This window comes from Chelonia mydas, chromosome 2 (assembly GCF_015237465.2).
Source record: "Chelonia mydas isolate rCheMyd1 chromosome 2, rCheMyd1.pri.v2, whole genome shotgun sequence".
Classification (NCBI taxonomy): Eukaryota; Metazoa; Chordata; order Testudines; family Cheloniidae; genus Chelonia; species Chelonia mydas.
This window is the reverse complement of record NC_057850.1, coordinates 58,890,806-58,912,417: the sequence shown is the minus strand read 5'-3', so window position 1 is coordinate 58,912,417 and position 21,612 is coordinate 58,890,806. Positions and strand designations below refer to the sequence as shown.

The following is a 21,612-nucleotide window of genomic DNA, read 5'->3' as shown; positions in this document are numbered from 1 at the left end:
TTATTCACACATTCATTCATACACACACACACACACACACAGGTTCTGCAAAGTTGTTATCATAGTTACCAGCCTTAGAGTTGCTCATGCCAAGCCACTGGCCAGGTGGCCTGGACATGAGGAGGGAGCAGGGCCTTGTCAGATGCTCATCTGATGCTCCTGGAAGTTGGTTTGCAGAATCAGACCCCAAAGTTCTCACTTTTTAGAGTCTATTTTTATAGGAATTTCTTCCTATGCCAGTCTATGGGAATTGCTGCATCATGCTGTTGCTGAATCAATCAGCAGATGGCACATTCCTGACGGCTCCAAGATGTTATCTTGTTCTTTGGTTCTCCCATTCTTGAGGCTGTTGGGTGGATTCCAGTCTGCCCTCCGGGGGTCCTCTGGTTATTTCCACTTGACGCCTTCTTCAGCCGATGGACACTGGATTCTTAGGCTGGCACCTCCCTGATCGTTCAGTTATTATCCACACCAAGCATCCATCCACATACATCCTCTATCTCTATTTTAATCACAATTGTTAATACAACAAAAGGGCGGGGAGTCTCTGGGTGCTGTTTCTCTTGTTAGAGTATTGCTTTGGGTCTCTGTGAATTGCTTTGAGAACAGACTCTGTCTTAGAATGTACTAACACAATTAGCAGCTTGCAAGTTTCACACACAGAGGGAGAGAAAGAGTACCAAAAACCAAGAGACCTCTTAATTAGTAATACCCTGGAATTTAAACTATGGGGAATCAAACTCATTTGTGATTTTAATACAGAACTTCTTTAATATGATCCAACAATTGAGCCTACTGGTTTGGAGAGTCAGTCTCTGACTTCTTATTGTGAAAGCTTGAGACCTTTTAATATAGTGTCCTCTGTATTTGCAGTTGTGTTTTATCACCTTCTTAGATGTTGTAATTCTGTCACAAGATAACCATTACCACAGGTACACCATAACTTGTGGATTTTGCTTCAAGGCTCAAGAGATTGCTCCTTTGTAATTAAAATCCCACATTATTTAAATATTATTTTCATGTACTCAGATACTGGTAATAATAGTCAGGATGAATTGTTCCAATTATGCAATTTTAAATTAAAATTAACATTAGTCAGTTTTGTAAAGTTTTTTTTTTTTTTTGTGCACAAAAAAGGAGTGCTGAGTTAGTTCAGTAATAACATTCATCACTTCAGGGAAAAGTCTTTAAGAACAACTTTTTCAGTATTTTCTAACCAAGCATTCAGGATACAGATGATCCATGTTACTTTAAACAAGGGCTTGTGAGGGCAGTTATACTGATTACATCTGGATTTCAATAAAGAATGAACAATTTTGTAAAGATTTCCCATGTGGTTGAATGGTATTCAGATTACTCTGGTGATAAAAATTGCCTTCTCTCCAGGGGTTAATAAATTGAACCATTAGGTAAAATGTTGCAGGCAGAATCCCTTCTTCATAAATACATGGGAAATACTATTTTAGTTCATGGAACAGGGAAAATTGTTTTTTCCCCTCTGTGTAAATCAGTAACATTCAGCTAATTCTCATGTTATAGGGATTATGTTTATTGCCGTCTGTTTTGTTGTTAATTTATTAACTGTTTCAGTGCCTGCAGAAAGAATTAAATATACATCAGGTTTACATTTGTCTGCTTGATAGTTTAGCATAGAAGGGACGGTAATATGAATTATTTTAACTGAGTATTGATTCTGCTGTGACTGCTCTAAGTATTTACTTCCAGGCTAACTATATTTGTTGGTGAATACTTCCCTTGTTAGCAGAGATCCAATAAAATATCTTGAAAGGTTTATAATTTACTTCTTGAAGTTGTAATGAGATACGAGACTTGATTTTCAAAGGGTAAGATTTTCCATCATTTTGGTTTGAGAGTTCACAAAATCTGAGCGTGCAAAAATGAAGTACAGGTGCCAGTCAGAACATTGACATATCTAGCTACTTGATTTGCATCCACAATTGGGTAGGTTACGGTGAAAATTACTCTCCCATTTTCACCCACATTTGAGCTGCCCATTCAACTGCTGGCACAAAAAGTTCCCCTTAAGCACATAAACTGGAACTTTTGAAAATCTAGCCCACTATCTGGGGCTAGATAGTCCCTGATAGTCCCTAGGTAGTCCCTGTCCCTGATTTTTACTAAAAATGTCCATGACAAAACAGGGAGGGAGGAGGGTTGAGCACCTTGCCCTGCTGTGGCTGGGAGCTGTGGCCCCTGCCCCATGGTTGGGAACTTGGAGGGACCCCCAGCTGGGGAGCTGCGGGGGATTCCCTGGGGACTCGGGAGGTCTGGGGGATTTCCCCAACCAGGCGGCGGAGCTGCGGGGGTTCCCCTGCCACTTGTGGCAGCTAGGGAGCTGCAGGGAATTTCCTGCCTGCCCGAGAGGACTGGGTTGCTCTGGGGGAATCCCCCCCACAGAGGCTGGGGAGCTGCGTGGGAGCCCGCCCCCTGTGGTGACTGTGGAGCTCCGGGGGAATCCCCCCCACGGAGGCTGGGGAGCTGCGTGGGAGCCCCCTCCCCCATGAGGACTGGGGAGCTCCGGGGGATTCCCCCGTCGGCAGTGGTGGCTGAGGAGCTGCTGGGGATCCCCTCTGCCTGCAAGGACTGGGGAGCTCTGGCGCTTCCCGCCCCCCGTGGAAGCTGGGGAGCTGCATGGGAGCGGCCCCTCATCCCCATGGGGACTGGGGAGCTCCAGGGGATTCCCCACCGCCTGCGGGGACTGGGGAGCTCTGGGGATTCCCCGCCGCCCCTGGGGACTGGGGCACTCCGGAGGTTCCCAGCACCCATGAAGACTGGGGAGCTCTGGGGATTCCCCCCTGCCCATGGCAGCTGGGGAGCTGCGGGGGACCCCTACCACTCCAGGCGGCAGGCTACCCCGCAGCTCCCAGCCACCACAGGAGGTGGGGGTACCCTGCAGCTCCCAGCCACTGCGGACTGAAGTTACGGAGGTTTGCAGAAGTCATGGATTCTGTGTCTTCCGCAACCTCCATGACCAAATCATAGCCTTAATAACGATACCCATATTTTGACAGAACAGTGATTTTCAGCCGCTCATGACCTTTTATATGACACCTTGCAAGGAATTCCTTGTATGAAATATCACAACCATATACAAATGATGAGTAAGGGGGTTACAGGGTGCTATTTTAAAACACAATGCATCACAATAACTAGAAGAATTTTGAAAATCTAGGCTTAGTGTCATATACATTGTAAGCTTGCCCGTTTACATACATAACTAAAAATGCAGTTTGATTAAATGGTAGCTGTAAATTAACTTGCTGTATGTGCAAAATAGCTTAATAATTTCAGTTCTAATTTCAGTTTTAATAATCATTTTTTTGCCAGTAGAAGAGGGAGTGGAAACCCAATAAAAACAAATCCATCATCTGGTATTCATGAAAGTTAGTTAGATTAATAGTTCAGTGAAGGAGGGTGTAACTTTCTGCAGTTATTTTTGATGCTCATGCTCTATATGATTTCCAGTATGGAAACATCATGCTAACATCACATAATATTTATTTGAGAAGAGATTTTTTTTTCCTTTTTCCAGACTGATGAACAAGCCATGCTAGAAGATACGTTGGTTGCTTTGTTTGACCTGGAAAAAGTTACTTTTTATTTTAGACAGTCAGAACCAGAACCACTAGTTGCAAGTGAGTAAAGAAGTATATTTATGAGATTTATTGTTCTACAAACAAACAGTCGCATGTTAGATATATTTAAAGTAATACAATGTTTTTCTCTTCTGGAGCATCTCAGCTTATGGGCAGATGTCTTAATTTGGGAATGATATGGGCCAGGGGGCTGGGAATGGAATAACAGAGCCTTTCCTCACTAGATCGCCTGATATCCAGCAAAGGTCAGTCACGATGAAAAGTAATTATTATCTGGCAGCTGTTCACAAGCCTCAGTAAACGATTGGTGGTCTCACTGAAGCCAGTGGATAAGTGACCATTCCAGAAAAAATGTCCAGAAGAGCTAGTTTTCACTGAGGAGCAGTGTGTAAAAGAAGTTATGAGAGGACGGAAGAACATTAGAACATTGTTCACATCTACATCATCAGTGACACATCATCGGTGAGAAGCCTGGTGCTAGAAGAGGAGATTGACTTCTGAGTGAGAAGAGGCAGATGGTATTTCCTCCAGGGTTCTGTCAGTCAGGGATAGCTTTACATTGTCAAGAAGTGTCCTCTGAGCCCTGCTGGTACAGGCTACTGAAATGTGCTGAATCAGAGCATCCCCCATGGCCACGCTACTCTTGGGGATGCACTGACTGACTGCCGACTCCTGGTGGAGGAGAGGTTACAGCCTTTTTCTGGCTCTGCACCCCCCTCTTGATGTTCAGATCCTGCTGTGAATCTGGCACAGTGAATGAAAACACGCTTTTCCAAAGTCTCATAACTCAGCATGGGGAAAAGTGTGTCTGATTAACTTCAAGCTTTCCAAACAAATACTGCTCTGGGGATAGAGATCACACAAGGTAACTTTTACAGTAAAAAGAGCCCAAAGGTACTAGTGAGAGAGGGTGTCAGCACTCCCAGAATTCAAGTACCACCTTACAGCCATGAGTGTTGCCAGGGTTCACATTTGCAGAGCTGGTGGTGAGTGAGGATTTGATCCATATACTACTTCTGCTGTGTTGGGATGAACAAGTCTGGAGGAGATCCCATAGCCCTGCTTCAACCACTTCCAGTGGTGTTTTTAAGAGGAGGTCCCATTAAGCCAGACATCAATCCAAGCTAGGGTGGAGGGTCAGCCTGGACAGCATTCCTAGTTGGGAGCAGATTAGTTGCCTGTGTGTGCAGTGCTCATATTGCCTCCCTTCCCATGGAAAAGTCTTTCTCATATATGGTGATATACAGAGATCATATGTGTAACATTCAGGTCAAAACAAAATTGCAACAAGCCCTATTTCAACCTTTAATTTAAATGCCACCTTCACAACTATCCAAACTTCATGGTTTCATGGAGAAGGAGATTTTGGTGGCAAATTCAGCTTTTCATTTACGGCAAAGCATAATTACCAAAGTTAAATGAAATTAATTATTTCTTGATGCCAAAAAATAGTGACAAGTTGCGATTTGACCTTCTTTTCTTGGAAATGCAAAATCATAATCTACTAGCATCAATACCAGTAATCTACAGGTTGTAGTTTGTTTAAATTTTTAATTTAAAATTATAACTGGAAATATGCATGCATTTTTATTTGAAGTAAGTTGCTGTAACTCTGCAAATGTTAAGGTTAGGGCATGTCTGCACTTTGATCTGGGGGTGTAATATGCAGCTTGAGTAGATATACCCGTGCTGGCTGTGGTTTACCTAGCATGCTAAAAATTGAGGGTAGCCATGGCAGTATGAGGAACAGGACACTAGCGGCCCTGATTACATACCTAGCAAATCTTTTAATAGTTTCACCTTGCTAGATACATATTCAGGGTGGCTAGTCCCTCATTGCTGCTTGCGCCATTGTGGTTATGCTCTATTTTTGACGCACTAGCTCAGTCAGAGCTAGCACAGGTATGTCTAGTTAAGCTGGGAATTACACTCTGAGCTCAAAGTGTAGATGTACCCTTAGAGTAAAAAGGGTAAATTTTCACTGGCTTTTGCTAATGGCAGTTGCATGCTTACTCACCTGCACAACATTGAAAATGTACTTTGGGGAGTCATTGCAAATGGTAGACCAAGAGGCATTAGAAGATCTAGGAATCTAAACCAATGTGAATAGGAACTTCCCATTTAATTCAGTGTGACATCTGGTGTGTCAGTGTGTAATGAAACATACCATTATATAATTTTATGTATTGTACAGTAAGAAATCAGTTGTCAGAAAATGAATCTCCAATTTAACTATTATTCATTGAATGGTTCTGTAGTTATGTGTTCCTCAGCTTTATGCATTACAGAAATTCTGATGTGAGGAGGCTATGGTTCAATGACTAGAATTAATACCATGGGGGACATTCTTAGCTACACAGAGTTTATACTTGGCATCGCTGAGGAGAGGGGAGTAAAAGGTGGCTGTAAGGCATCTGTCTACTCCACTGATCCTGGTCTGGCTAGAGGCCCAAGAGGCCCCAAGCATAACTTAAAGAAGCCTATGGGTTGCTTTAATTCATGCCAGCTGCAGTGATCGCACAGGGTCTGCTGTTCCAGATGGGAATCAAAAAAGCAGTATGCACTACACCCCACTCCCTCCTGCCACTGGCATGCTTCCTCCCCACCCTTCATAGACCTGTGGGAAAGTAGGTGGTGTAGAATCACCTTTACACCACCTGAAGACTCCCCTCTGTTGCAGGAACCTGTGGTGGGCTGTTAAGGCATCTTTCTGCCTGCCTTGTGATGGTGTTGCATTGCAAAGCAGGCAGAACTAGGGACAGGAATTTGGCTGTGTATAATTTTTGAGTGTAACATTCTTTCTAGTTTTTGGAAGAGAAAATATCACATAGTTGTTGGCTATTAATAAAATGGCAATGTTAAATATTTTCTTAGATGTTCCAATCACATATCAAGCAGAAGGAAGCCGGCAAGCTTTGAAGGTTTACTTTTATCTTGATAGTTACCATTTTGAGCAGCTTCCTCAAAAGCTGAAGAATGGAGGAGGGTTTAAAATCCACCCAGTACTTTTTGCACAAGGTAATTCTTTTTCTATACCTTCAAATACCTTTCTATACCTGAAAATCTGAAGTCTCATCTTAGCTATGATTCCGCAAGGTTCTTAATCGCATCTGTAACTCTGAGCACATGAATAGCTTCATTAAGTTCAGAATTAGGGCCTCAATTCAAATACTTTGTTGAATTGTGGTTCTAATTCTGAGATGAATTTTAATTTTAAGGGACTGAAGTATATTTTTCATATAAACTCTTCCAGAGTTTACTTCTGAGTTTAAACCAATCATACTGACACAGACTGCAGAGAATAAGTGGATTATCTTTTTGTTTGTTTTTTTTGTAAGTTCATTCAATGTGGATGTTAGTGAGCAATTTCCAGACCTGGAAATTCTCTTAAATTGAAAAGAAATTTCATTTTCCAAATGAATAAAGCAAGAAAAAACAGGTAAAGGACGAAGGTGATATCAGCTTTGATTCTTCTTTAAAACATATGGAGAGTTAAATATCCTTTCCAGGTATCTGTAGCCATGACACCACAAACATTAGTGAAAGGATGAATGGCATTGATGCTGTTTGCATATTCCCTACAGTGAGCAGTGGTGTCATTATAGTCATCAGGACCGTGGGGTTTGATTCACCAAAGTGGTGAATGCCTCCTGCCAAGTGCTGATTGCCTTCAGCTTCCTTTGACTTCAGTGGGAGTTGAGAGCTCTCGGTATGTTGCAGGAGGTCCTTGGCACACACACGGAAGGGGCTCATAAATCAAGTAAATGAAGGAAAGGAAGAATTAGTGGAAACTTTTGATCTAATAAAAAGTAAGTACAATACAAAAATATTTAAAGGTGAATAGCAAACCCTCAGTCTAAAGTTAAGACAAATACATCTTTGAAAGTAAAAGGTGTTAGCTCAATTTTAAATGAAGTCCCAAAGAAAAAGTTGAATGATTTTTCATTTAAACTATTTATAGATTTAAAGCACCCAATGGAGGGGCAATGAGGAGACTGAATAACAGCAGGAACATCTCAGCAGATGATGAGATGATAAAGACAAACAAAGAATGGGAAATAGCTTGGCTCCAATATGATCTTGAAAATATTAACAGTTTTTTTCTTGTACAGAATGTGCTGCAGAATTGCACAGGAATTGCTCTTGTCTTTTTACATGGAACAGGGCAGTAGTGTCAGGCAACTGGGATGAGGACTGTCAAGCCTATTGTTCAGAGCAGGCGTCATACCTAATGGTTGGAGCAGGCATCAGTGGTCGGAAGCTGGAGCCAAGGGTCAGACCGGAGGACAGGAACTGGATACCTGAACCCAGGGTCAAGCCAGAGTCAGTAGTCAGGAAACAAAGCCATGAGTCGAGCTGGAGGTCAGGAACTAGAGCAAGGAGGGATTCAAGGCGGGGCAGGACAGAGGCAAGGCTGGGTGCAAGGCAGGAGCAGCAGAAACAAGGTAACGCAGGAGACTTCACAATGGTGGGCATGAGCATCAAGCAGTCAGCTAACTGCTTCTGCTGGCTTAAGAGCCGCCCTGTAGACCCCTCCAGCCAAAGAGACGGTATGGTCAGCTTGCTGCAGGCCAGCTGTACCGATGAGGCTGCCTGGAGACTAGCTGTGTTGCCAGCCCTGATTCCTGACAGGTGGTTGGATATTAAGACATGCCCCCTGGTCTCAGCGTCCAAGTTCAGACGTGGCACTAGATGTGTTCACCATCAGCTAGTTTGAGGAAGGGAACAAGAGACCAGGATTCCCAGAATGCCCAGCTATTTAATAATTTGCAGTATTTAAACTCCTGAGATTTCTTTATTCACTATCCTATCAAAATGTCACTGAGAAAATCCATTTTACTTCACCGATGAGGTTGGCTTTGTGAAATCAGCCATTTTCATCCACATCTGTATGGGATCTGGGATCCATGTTAAACTCTATACCTTTCTGAAAATACTCTAAAGAAGGGGGAGAACCAGATGCCCTGCATAACACCCATTTCCTCCTTCCGATCATTACTTTACCCAGCAGCAGAAGGTAGACATGCTATCCTTCTAGTGATGACAAAAGTCTTACAGTCTGATACATTGAACTAGTCACTTCACTTTCGTTTTTCTTACACGCACAGTAAGCTGTGACCAGTGATGAGCTGCCAAAATCTTAACAACCGGTTCCCTCCTCACCCCACGAGGGGTCGTGTCCTACCCCCGCCCACTGGGGACTCCTGCCCCATCCACCCCCTTCCCCTGTCCCCTGACTGCCCCCAGAACTGGGCAGGAGGGTCTCGTGGGCCACCACAGTGGGTGCCCACCCCACTCCTAAGAGCCAGAGGCACTTGCTGGGGGGCGAGGTGGGGAGTCCCAGAGGTGCTTACCTGGCGCAGCTCCCAGGAAGCATCCGGCAGTTCCTTCTGGCTCCTAGAGGCGGGGGAGCATAACTAGGGGGGAGAAGGGGGAGCGGCCGCTCCTCTCACCCCATGCCCAGCCCCAGCTGACCTCCGCTCCGCTCTGCCTCCTCCCCTGAACGCGCCACCCTGCTCTGCTTCTCCGCCTCCCTCCGCCCCCTGGCTTCCCGTGAATCAGCTGTTCATGCGGGAAGCCTGGGAGGGCTGAGAAGCAGGCGGTGGCTTTGCGCTCAGGCCCAGGGAGGCAGAGGCAGAGCAGAGGTGAGCTGGGGTGGGGGGGCACGAGGAGGGCCGCCCGCGCCGCAGCAGGTAACCAGGGGGGTATGCGCAGGGGAACCGCTCCCCGTCCCAGCTCACCTCCGCCTCCCTGGGCCTGAGCGCGGAGGTGAGCTGGGGCGGCGAGCGGTTCCCGTGCACACCTGCCCCCCTGGGGTGGGGAGCTGCCACTGGGTGCTCTGCACCCATCAAATTTTCCCCGTGGGTGCTCCAGCCCCGGAGCACCCACAGAGTCGGCGCCTAAGACGTCACTTTTGGGCTGGTTGTTAAATTTAGAAGCCCTTTTAGAACCGGTTGTCCCTCCCTGGGCCTGAGTGCAAAGCCACTGCCTGCTTCTCAGCCCTCCCAGGCTTCCCGCACGAACAGCTGATTCACGGGAAGCCGGGGCGGGGGGGGGCAGAGAAGCAGAGTGGGACAGCACGTTCAGGGGAGGAGGCGGAGGCGGGACAACCAGTTCTAGCTCACCACTGGCTGTGACTCATTTTCACATCAGTTTTATAATGACAAACTATCAAAGCTTTGATCTTCATTTACACTGGCTAACAAGAAACTGCTCTCCAAATCTAACTGAAATCTGTTCGTGATCAAGAGAGAAAATGCCATCTCTTCAAGAACTGAGCATTATGTAGATGCAGCTGTTCATTTTGGGGGGGTGGGGGGCGGAAATTCTTGCTTTCTGAGACTCAGTAGAGCCAAGCTATTTTCCAGCCTAAATACAGAGTCTACATGGTGTTGTGGTATAAAAGATTTTTAGCAGCATGACTTTGGAAAGGGTTTTTGTTACTTGCAGGATGAATACATGAGTCAGTGAAGGTCACTTCAAATGAGTGACACTTAAATCTTCATATTACACCATCATGCGTTTTTTATGGGCTACAGACAGTATTTTACAGAAGAAAAAAAAACAGTTTTAGTCCCCATTCCTGCAAATACACAGGAACTTAACCTTATGCTAGTAAGTAGTCTAATTGAGTTCAAACGTATAAAGTTAATCATGTATATAAACAGTTGTAGGATTGGGGCCTTAGAAAATTTTTAGAGAGCTTTAAAAATCTTTACCATGTCTTATGTATCCCTCTACCTGTAAACCAGACTTTCTAGAACCATGTGACTAACTGTACAGATCTCAAAAGGGCAGAAATTATATCTCCTTGCAGGATCAGAGCATGTGTGTGTGTGTGTGTGAATATGATATGTGTGTACAAAAGAGAGAGGGAGAACATATGTGGGGATATTTCTATTGTCATAAAGTCTTCTGAATTCCCAGTGCGTGAGTTTATATCTACTGAATAAATAAGTTTTTAAAAAATCAAACTCTCTATTTCAGATTTACATTTGCAGTTGAGCTAATTAACCTTCAAAACTAACATTTGTATTTATTTTTAACATTTTTTGGCAGTTCACATTTAACCTCAGTCTAGACTTTTCTATTCTGGTTTTAAATATCCAAAACAGAAACCCCTCTCTTCTCTGCATTACAATGCCCTGCTCCCTCTTTAAGGGGAGAGCAAAACTGTTCTACACAGTAAGGTCCCAATTCTGCAACAGAACCTACTAACTTGGACACCTACAACCATGCAGATACCATTGCGGACAGTGGGCCCCTCCACCGGGCCCTGTCTGGTTGAGCTCAAGACGGACATCTTAGGAGGCAATTTGATCATCAGTCTTTGCCATCTTTTGTACAGAAGCAAAATTATGAACTCTATAAGTACTCAGAGGAACTGTGATTTGCATGTTCTTGAACAATGAATGAATTATTTACTGACTGGTCACATTAAGAATTGTAAGCAGAATTAGTGTTTGGTGTGCAACTGGGGCTCTGAACCTGCAAGCTGTGCCCGTAAAATTCTGCTTATTAGATGCATTTTCTGATCGTTCTCTTGGGTAACTAACTCTTAAAAATTTGTACAGATTATTATTAAAGTGGCAGGGTTCCTCATTGTAAAATCTTCAGTGCTTCTACCCTATGTGTATTTTACTGAAGTCCCATTTCTATATTATGAGATTAATCTAATAAGATGTGAATGTGAAGATCTTGATTTCTCAGCTCCACACTCTTACGTCTTTTAAAGTAGGTATGACTCAGGCTGTTAAATCATTTTTCATAGCTATCTAAATTAAATTGAGTGTTGTTTTTTTTAACTAGAGCTGGGAAAAGTGTGCCAAAAGTAGAAGGGTTAAACAATTTACCTCAGTACCCATCACTCTGTCATTTTTCACTTCTACCCCCCTCCATTTAATTTAATTTTAGATGTATATACATTAACTAACAGGGAGTCAGAGTAAAGTTTACATGACACTGAAAACATTTCTGATCCCAAAGGAGAGATTTTTTTCAGTCCACAAGGCATTTTCCAAACTGTATGGAAACGTTTTTCAGTGGAGTCTGGTCCTGAGAAATACTGAACACCTGAAACTTTCAAATAAAACAACTGGAGTTTCAGGGGCTGCACATATCCCAAGATCAGGCTTCGTAAAAGAGAGTCATTGTGTGTCCCTTCCTTTTCTATAGCCTAACCACTGCTACAGTATCTCATTTTACCAGAGGTTTCCAAGGTCACCTCAGAACTAAAAACTGTTCTAAATAATGCCTGTGTATTTACATTCAGAAGGCAGAATCACTCTAATTAGAATCACAGAACTGATATTAGCCCTGTCTTGTACAGTTTTTCTTAAGGGCAAGAAGTATTTTTATTTTTAAACGAAATCTTAGAGAAAGATCTGTGGAAATTTGATGACACACAGAAACAGCTTTGCAATCAATGTTGAGGGTCACAGCTTCAAGATTAAGAAGTATGGCACTAGACTGCAGACAGGTTCTAACTGCAGAGAAAGAGTATAGTAAATATTTAATACTGATTTTTTTCCTCTCATCACAGCACTGGAGAGCATGGAAGGATATTATTACAGAGACAATGTGTCGGTAGAAGAATTTCAAGCCCAGATTAATGCAGCCTCATTGGAAAAGGTCAAACAGTATAACCAGAAACTCAGGTAAGTGGTGAGCCAGCCTTCCCTGTGGTGGCTATGTAGACTTTATATTTTAAATTAACCTAAATCAGACATTCTCAGATTTTGGTCCATGGAGCACTGATAGTTCACAGGGCACTCGCTGGTCTCATGGTTCTGTCTCTCCTCATTCCATTGCTAAATTGCATTGAAAGATAAGTAAAAATAATGAAATTGTTTCCTAATATTTTTCCCTGTACACTATTAGCATAGTTGCTGCAGGGTTGTTGTTTGATTGCATACGAGAAGGGAACAGTCTGGGTGATCACAAAAGTAATGGAAAGTGATTTCTGAGCCAAGCTCTCTTATAAGCATCCACATAAGTAAAAGTTTGAGAACCACAATCAATGCTCACAATTCTTTATAATGTAGGGAAAATGACCTAGCAAAATGTTAGAGACAAGAAATGATTCCCTTAAAATGTTTTGTAACAGAACTAAAAAATTCTACTTTAATTCTGTGGAAATATTTATTTTTGTAAAGAGATTAGGTTTACATTTGATGGGGGAAGGTGCATGGAGGGGGGGGGTGTTAATTTACAGATTTGTCCCACAACTTTTAAAGGTGGATGTGAACATCCAACACTTAGTGGGAGTTCTTGCATAATGGGTTTAGATTCAGGTTAATCTCTAGTTTATTTTCTAGTAAACCTAGAAAACTATAATACAACTTCAGTGCATGTACTCAAGCAATTCAAGAAATCTATCAGTTTCAATTTAAAGTAAGATTGAAATGCCTCACCTAGGACAATCTAGAGTTTTTGTGCATACCAGTTAAATTAATATCTACCTTGAGATGAACACCATAAACTGGTATACTTAAATTCCCTAAAGGACACTGATAAATGCTATATTGCTATATCATGAGTTACAGCTGTATGTTGTTTTAATGAATTGATATATTGATATCAGAATTGTTAAATATTATAATCTAATTTTGTAGGTTTAATTACTTAATTTCTACAGAACAGGATTTAACAGCCCGTGCTGTTTTCCTGGAAGCTCATTGTGTCAACAAAAAAAGAAAAATAAACATGGGTATATGCTTCAACTGCAACTAAGAGATATGCACGTGTAGTGTACACTGTACATAAAAAGATCACAAGATGATGCATTCTCGTAATGATTCCACGAGGAAATAACATCCAGTGGAATTTTTCATACAGAAAAAATTCTGCCTTTATTTTGTGTAAAGTAATGGAACAAGCCCAGGACAATAGATATTAGGTGTTTTCACTGCATTTGTGGAAGACATTTCTCTGAGTAGGCTATATTTGTAGATGAATTGCAAAAAGGCTCACTGGAAAATCAAGAATGCAGTAAAATTGTGGCTTTTTGTTTTTCTGGCTTCATGAGGCTGATGAAATCTGTAATGGTATCTGGTTCCCATTAGCTCTGAGAAGGTGGGTGGCTTTTAAAAGAAGAAATGAGAAGTGGGGGAAAGAATGATGAGGTAAAGATGAAGGAGAAAGGGGAAGGAGGAGGAAAGAGAGTCATTCATTCTGAGTCCAGACTTTTCTTAAAGTGACAGTACTTGGACAGGGAACAGTGAGCAGTATTAAAAAAAGAGCAAAGATCCCAGTATTAAATGTACAGTTCCTTCCACTCACCTTTTTCAAGAGGGGTTCTCTGTGCTTTTCTTCTGAAAATATGTCTAGGTGTACATAGTGTTCTTCTGTTTTACCTCATTGATGGACTTTCAGAAATTCCTTTAGGAGTTCGTAAAAGATATTCAATAAAAATTGTGCATTTCCTTTCTGTTTACTATATCTGTGTCTCTGAACTTTTAACCCAACTGTTGTTATAATAATTAGGCACTCGATTGTCTTCACTCTTCCCTTGTTTCATTTACTGTCATCCAGGCGCATGTTCTCCATTTCTTCTACTGGTTCTTTTATTATGGAAGTACTTGTGTGAAACATGGGTTCTGCAGCTTTCTCTGACCATGGCAACACATGGGCTAGCTGAGGCCAACCTTTCACTGAAATTCTACTGCTTCCATACATCAGTCTGACTTCCAAATTATTTGGCTCTTACCCTAGTGGCACAAGACAGCTAGTTGAGGAGGTTTACCATCTAAGGGCTTGACCTAAAGCTTACTGAAATCAATGGCAACAATCTCACTAACTTAATGGGCCTAAAAGTGCTGATGCTGCCTGATTCTACTTAGCTTGTGTGAGCTGGAAAGAGCACAGAACAAGGTGACTCTGCTGCTGTGCATTATTATATTCTTCCTATCTTAGTTCCTGCTGCAGCTTTAATGGGATACAATACTCTTAAGGCCATCTTTACTCACAAACCTGACCAGTGGCCAACCTCTAGCACAATATTTTTTCAAAAATTTCACAGGGGGTCAAGTGGGTCTTTCATATTCCAAGTATAGGAAAAAAACCCTGTTATCTCCAATACTAACATGGTAAGTGTTTGTAAGTGCTGACATTTTAACCGCATCCCATAAATGAGGGACAAGGAATTAACTTCATATGTAATATAATGTGAAAATAGAGTACAAGAAATCCAGGAAAGCAGATGCTAATATTCTTGTTCTGCCAGTTGCTAGTCAGAATAGGTGTTTGGCTGAAGAGACTCTAAGAAAGTAACTACAGCAGCAAAACTCAGTGACATTTGGATAGTAGTTCTCAAAGAAAACCATAAAATTGAAATTAAATATCTCATGGAAATGTATGCATGCTCCCTGGAAGTACTGGCAGTATAACTTTTAACTCTGCAGGTAGTAGAATCTACTAGGGCTGTCAAATGGTTAAAAGAAAATATTCACAATTAATCTCAGTTTTAATCACACTGTTAATAGAACACCAATTTAAATTTATTAGAAATATTTTTTGATGTTCTACATTTTCAAATGTATTGATTTCAATTACAACACAGAATGCAAAGTGTACAGTGCTCACTTTATATTAGTATTTTTGATTACAAATATTTACACTGTTAAAAAGATAAAAGAAATTGGAGAATATGCTTTATTCATCATACATAACAGAGAGGTTTAGTCCCTGCTTTAATTGCAAAGCGCAACCTTAATGATGGAACTCTGACCAGCTTCCTCACAATATCACCAGTGATATAGCAGATATGTTGGCCTAGATACAAAACTGCTCTCTTTGACTCTGAGTTGGGCAGTCATAAAACTTTAATCTTTTACAGTTCTTGTTTTTAGGCTTTTGCAAGTACTATATATCAAAAATGAAACATAAATCATAGGCTTTTCATGAGGAAGCTATAGTACAAGATGTGTATGGAGGAATGATAGAACCTCCCTCCATCTTTCTTATTTAACTCAACCCTAGCAGTTTTAATCAAATTACTACTACAAGGAACTTATAATTTCAGTGCAGTGAAGTATTAGAGTTGCTACAGAATTCCAGAAAAGATGCATCAACACGTAGGAAAACCTTTACCTGTGTAAAACTGTTACTTCAGAAGTAAATAAATAAATAAAACTATGATTTTTTTTAAAAAAACAAATTTCAACATCTGCACCATACTCATTCTTAATGGGTGTGTATTTCTTTTTCACGCTGCCAGCCAGATTGCATTTATTTTTATAGTTAACCAAGTGTCACCATTTCTGTTTCCCTGACACTTGCAGGAAAAAAAAAATCTATTTGCAAATTGGGAAGGTGGTGACAGTTGCCAGCACTGTAAATTTATTCTGACCTAAAGGTTTCTTAATGAGAAGATGTTGCACAACCAGGAGAAAGCAATTAAGTCAGCAAAGATTTTAAACTTCTTTATTACTGTATGTTTGATAACTCAGCAGTTATCTGCTAAGTTAGAGGAAGAATATAAAGAGCTCATTGTTGCTAGCACTGTAGAATGCTGCTGCTCAGTGCTGCTGTTCTTGGAGTTTTGATGTCAGCTGCACTAGCAAACAGCGCTCCATGTTCATTCAGCAGAACTCAATGTTATTCATAAGGAAGACCACAGGATCGGTTCGGTGGCGAAGGCACTTGGCCAGGTTTATTGTTTTTAGAATATCAGGGTTGGAAGAGACCTCAGGAGGTCATCTAGTCCAACCCCCTGCTCAAAGCAGGACCAATCCCCAATTTTTGCCCCAGATCCCTAAATGGCCCCCTCAAGGATTGAACTCACAACCCTGGATTTAGCAGGCCAATGCTCAAACTACTGAGCAATCCCTCCCCCGCGGTACTAGTGCCCTGTCCAACGGGTCACAGGGACACTAATGCAGGTATGCCTGTGACAAGGTAAAGGTCCACTAGGGTCCTGTCCCTTGGCCGATACAAAGTTGCCCCTCGTATGACTTCTTCTGATACAAGACAGTTACCTTTTACACTCCAGATGTTGTTAGTTACCACCCTTATACCTTGTGCTTGCTAGTTCGAACAAAACATCCTCATCCATTATCCTGTCATCCCATCCTTATCTTACAAGGGGTCAGTGTATTCCTGTACAATTGCTTGGAAATTTATTTACATTGTTATTTTAGAACTTTGGGTATTCTTGTTCCATCCTCTCCAGTCAGGGAAGTGCTTCCTTCATTAGCCAATTCCTGCTGTGTTACTATTCTACCAAGGCCAGACCTACTCTGGTTCACAGCCTTTGGTTCACATTTTTAGTTATGCCTAGGGCTCCTGGAAGGCCTACACTCGTATGCCTTAGTGATACAGTAGTTGATATATAAGTGACCTCATCCCATCTCCTGATGTCCCTCATACCCAGTCTTCTCCTGAACCTCTCGCTTTCTTCTGACTGTTTCCCCTCACAATACAAGCATATGCTAGTCTCTCCCATCTTAAAAAATACCCTTTAGTAGAGCTGAGCATTTTTTTCAGCAAATAAGTATTGACCAAAAATACAGTTTTTGGTCAAATGACATCATTTGCAAAGTCAGGTCAAATTCAGCAAATAGTTTTGGTCTAATTAAAAAAAAATGAAAAGAATGTTCTTGAAAAAGTCTAAATGGTCCATTTTGATATTTTTTAATGAAATGCTTCAACTTTTTGTTTCAAAACAACATTTTGCTTTGAAATTTATCTAGATTCATTAAAAAATGTATACAGACAACACAAGCACTCCCCTTTCAGCCTATGTAGGCTGTGCCGTCCCTCTGCAGGTTAGCAATAGGCATGCTCCAATTCCCAAGCTGTCCAAGCATCTCCCTGAAATGTCTAGCCCTTGTTGTACTGGATACTCACAGTACTCACAGATTTGCTGCTCCCAAAGAAGCAGTACACTCAGCTTACTGGCTTCAGCCAGGTCACCACGCCTTGTAACACAGAGCACTTAGATATGTTTATAGTTTATAGTGAAAATAAGGAAAAGTTTATTTAACAAAGAGGAGAGATTCAAATAACATCAAGTAGAAATATTGGAAACAAATGGTTACATATAAAATCAGAACATGCATTCTAGAGCCTAAACTTATTTAACTAGATACTTTCACGTTATATAGAGCAAAGCTCTTCCCAGAGTCCTTCTAGCATTTTTGATCCAAGTCCAGCTATCATCCTTTTTTTTATTAGACAAAATATGCTGCCAGCTTGTCCCCTGTGTAGAGGATACTGTGTCTCTTTGCAACTCCTGATCTATCAAAACAGTGCTCTGATCTTTATTAATAAACCAAACACTCTCCTGCTGTGAGTTCCTTCCTGTAGATTTCGCAGTCTCTTGTTAATTTCACAGCCTTGATTAGCTAGTGGCTCAGTATGCAAATCAACTTACATTGTGAGACACACAATGCACAATGAACAGAGATGAACTAAGCATCTACTATACCCTGCCTGAACAGGATCTGTCTGAGACATGTCACCTCAGGGAACCTGCCTTTAACATCCAGGCTTTAAGAACATAATTTCCAGTATAGATGTATAACTTCTTAAGTGTTATCTGTACATACATTTCACAATGATTATTATGACCAGTGAGCTACTGGCTCTGAATAGAGAACTTTCATGACACCCTTTGGTGAATTATTGTGCATATACTTGACCCAAGGGATCCCTGTAAAATTCGGTGCCTCTCTGTGCTCTCTGCCAGTTGGCACAATGAAGTTCCTGGGTCACAGTTCCACAGGGCTCTCACTTTTTGCTTCTCTTCTCTTCCGCCCTCCATGCCTTGTATCTGAGTAATCTCATCCACACAAACAAATTCAACTACTATCTTTGTCGTGACGACTCACTGATCTGATTCTATTCTAGACCTGTCTCCTTCTGGCCAAACCAAAAACTCAGTCTGTGTCTCTGACATTTCCTCATGGATGTCTAGCAGTCAGCTCTTGCTCACTGTGGCTAAAACAGAGCTCCTGATCATCCTCCCCAAGCTATTCCTGCTACCTCCTTTTTCCATCACTGTGGATAACATAACCATCCTGCCAGTCACTCGGTCCCATAACCAGAGTGTGATCTTTGCTTCGACCTCTCTCTAAGTCCTCATCTGCAGACTATATTTAAAGCTTGCTGATTCTTTCTGCATAGTACCTTTATGTTCTTCTTCGAGTGCTTGATCATGTCCATTCCAATAGGTGTGTGTGCGCACTGCGTGCATGATTGTCAGAAGGTTTCCCCTAGCGGTACCTGTCGGGTCGGCTGTGGAGCCCCCTGGAGTGGCGCCTTCATGGCGGTGTATATAGGACACTGCCGACCCACCACCTGCTCAGTTCCTTCTTGCCACCAGTGATGGTCGTTGGAGCTTCCTTTAGTCTCTTGCTTTGCAAGTGCCTATTTAGTGGTTACCTTCTAGTTCGTTGTAAATAGTTCTTGAAAGTTGTAGTTTAGTAGTAGTTATAGTTAGCCTCTTTCGGAGGGTTCCCCGACTCCCTAGCTCCCCTGATGGGGCCCTCGGTCTCAGGGGTTTAAATCCTGCGAACACTGAGGGAAGTCTTAAGTGCCTGGGTGAGGGCCATCAAACAGATAAGTGCTCGATTTGCAGGACCTTTAGACCCAGGACAAAGAGGGAGTGGGACTATTGCCTCAAGCTCCTTTTAATGGAGGTGGCTCTTCACCCGCAGCCGGCACCGGAAGCGGCACCAGTGACATCGGTGCGCAGTGCACCAGCTTTGGTGCAGGACACCTCAGCACCAAAAAAAGACTCCTCCAGGGAGCATAGACACTGCTCCCCGGCTCACAAAGCAGATTTGAGCATGCGGCACCGCTCTCAGTCCCCGGTACCACATAAGAAGAAGAAGGCGGTCAGGGGTCGGTTCCCCCATCAGAAAACAGCACAGGGGTCCCAGTGGGTTGTCTCCTACATCAGGGCACCCACAGCCTGACCCTCAGATCCTGGCACTGTCAACTCCAGCCCTGCCAGGGGCTCCATCGAGTCTGGTGCCTGTGGACTCCCCATATCAGGCGGAGTTGAAGGACAAGATTGATCTCCATGCTGGATACCTTTGAGGCTGTGTGGGACCTTATTGCCAAGACGGCACAGTCCCCGGCCCTGCAGGGACATTATCGAGAACCTCTGCCAGTTCCCCAAAACAACGGCCAGAAACTGTATGCCCCCGCAACTTCATAGGGCAATGTACATATACGTGGTCCACCACGTCAGATTACGTTTCAGACCCCTCCAGGCATAGCTGGCTCAAGTGTACAGACCCAGCCGAGACCCACTGGACAGGATAGTTACCCTTCCCCCTTCCATTCTCAAGTCTCTACTCTGGTGGCTACCGACACAAGTGCTGTGTGCGGGAGTTCCCTTTGCCAAACCGTAACCTACCATGTCGCTAGTCATGGATGCCTCGCCACTGGGGTGGGGAGCACACCTAAGCAGTATCAGAACTCAGGGCCTATGGTCGCAGGCAGAACTATCACTGCACATCAACGTGCGGGAGTTGAGGGCGGTCCGTCTGGCATGCCAAGCGTTCCAAAGCCATCTTCCAGACAGATGCGTGTCAGTGCTCACAGACAACACCCCGGTGATGTTTTATATAAACAAACAGGGTGATGCTCACTCTTCTCCCGTGCCAGGAAGCCCTAGAGCTCTGGGAATTTTGCATCACCAACTCGATACACATACAAGCGTCGTACCTCCTGGGGGTGCGGAACGAGCTAGTCGACGACTCAGCCACTTGTTCCTCAGTCACGAATGGTCACTCAGGCTGGATATCACCCTTTCAGTTTTCCAGAAGTGGGGCTTTCCCCACATAGATCTGTTCATGACACAGAGCAACAGGAAGTGCCAGTGGTTCTGCTCCTTTCTGAACCACAGCCCAGGCTCCATCGCAGACACTTTTCACGTCACATGAACGAGTCATGTGCTCTATGCGTTCCCACCCTTCCCTCTCATACACAGAGTCCTCCTCAAGGTCTGCCAGGACAGGGCTTTATTATCCTCATAGCACCTGCATTGCCCCACCAGCACTGGTTCACCATGCTGTTAAGTCTATCAGTCAACAGACCAGTAACCCTTCCCTTATACCCAGACCTCATCACTCAGGACCGCATCGCTCCAGCACCCCAATGTGGAGTCCCTCCACCTCACGGCGTGGAAACTCCATGGTTGAATCCGTTGGAGCCCCAGTGTTTGGACTCAGTGAAAGAAGTTCACCTGAGAAGTAGGAAACCTTCCACCCGAGCCAAATATGCACCTGGCCGCCATCTCTGCCTTCCGCGCAGGGGCAGCGGGTAGATCAGTCTTCAAAAACCCCATGGTGGGCCTTGAGGCTTGGAAACACTTTAGCCGCCCATGCAGCAACCCATTCCCCAGTGGGACATCAACTTAGTCTTGAGCCTCCATTTGAGCCCATGGCCACTTGCCCTCTCTCCTACCTCTCTTGGAAGGTTGCCTTTCTGGTGGCTATAACATTAGCCTGAAGGGTCTCTGAGCTCAAAGCGCTCACCTCCGAGCCCCCCTATACCATCTTTTACAGGTTCAGCTGCGTCCTCACCCTGCGTTTCTACCCAAGGGGTCTCCCAGTTTTATGTGAATCAGGACATATTTTTACTAGTCTTCTTCCCTAAGCCTCATGCCACAGGCAGAGAGCAGATGCTCCATTTCCTGGACGTCAAGCGTGCCCTAGCCTTCTACATTGAGAGCACAAAGCCATTTAGTAAATCACCACAGCTCTTCATTGCAATCGCCGAAAAGATGAGAGGGCTTCCTATCTCATCCCAGCGCATTTCGTTGTGGATCACGTCCTGCATTAGAATGTGCTATGACCTGGCCAAAGTTCCGTCCCTGCCATTGACAGCGCACTCCACAAGAGCTCAGGCTTCATCTGCAACTTTCCTTATGCATGACCCTGTTCAAGACATATGCAAGGTGCCAACGTGGTCTTCCATCCATACCTTCACGTCACACTACGCCATCACCCAACAAGCGAGGGATGACACAGCATTCTGCAGG

At 43.3% G+C, this 21,612-nt stretch overlaps 1 protein-coding gene across 1 annotated transcript in view; it reads left to right on the top strand.

Moving 5' to 3' along the window:
* Window positions 1-21,612, top strand: part of PREX2 (phosphatidylinositol-3,4,5-trisphosphate dependent Rac exchange factor 2) — a 289,194-nt gene that overhangs the window by 204,808 nt on the left and 62,774 nt on the right. The window contains exons 33-35 of the mRNA XM_037892468.2: window positions 3,554-3,656; window positions 6,492-6,635; window positions 12,160-12,274. Coding sequence (XP_037748396.1) covers window positions 3,554-3,656; window positions 6,492-6,635; window positions 12,160-12,274 — 362 coding nt within the window. The remainder of the gene's footprint in view (window positions 1-3,553; window positions 3,657-6,491; window positions 6,636-12,159; window positions 12,275-21,612) is intronic.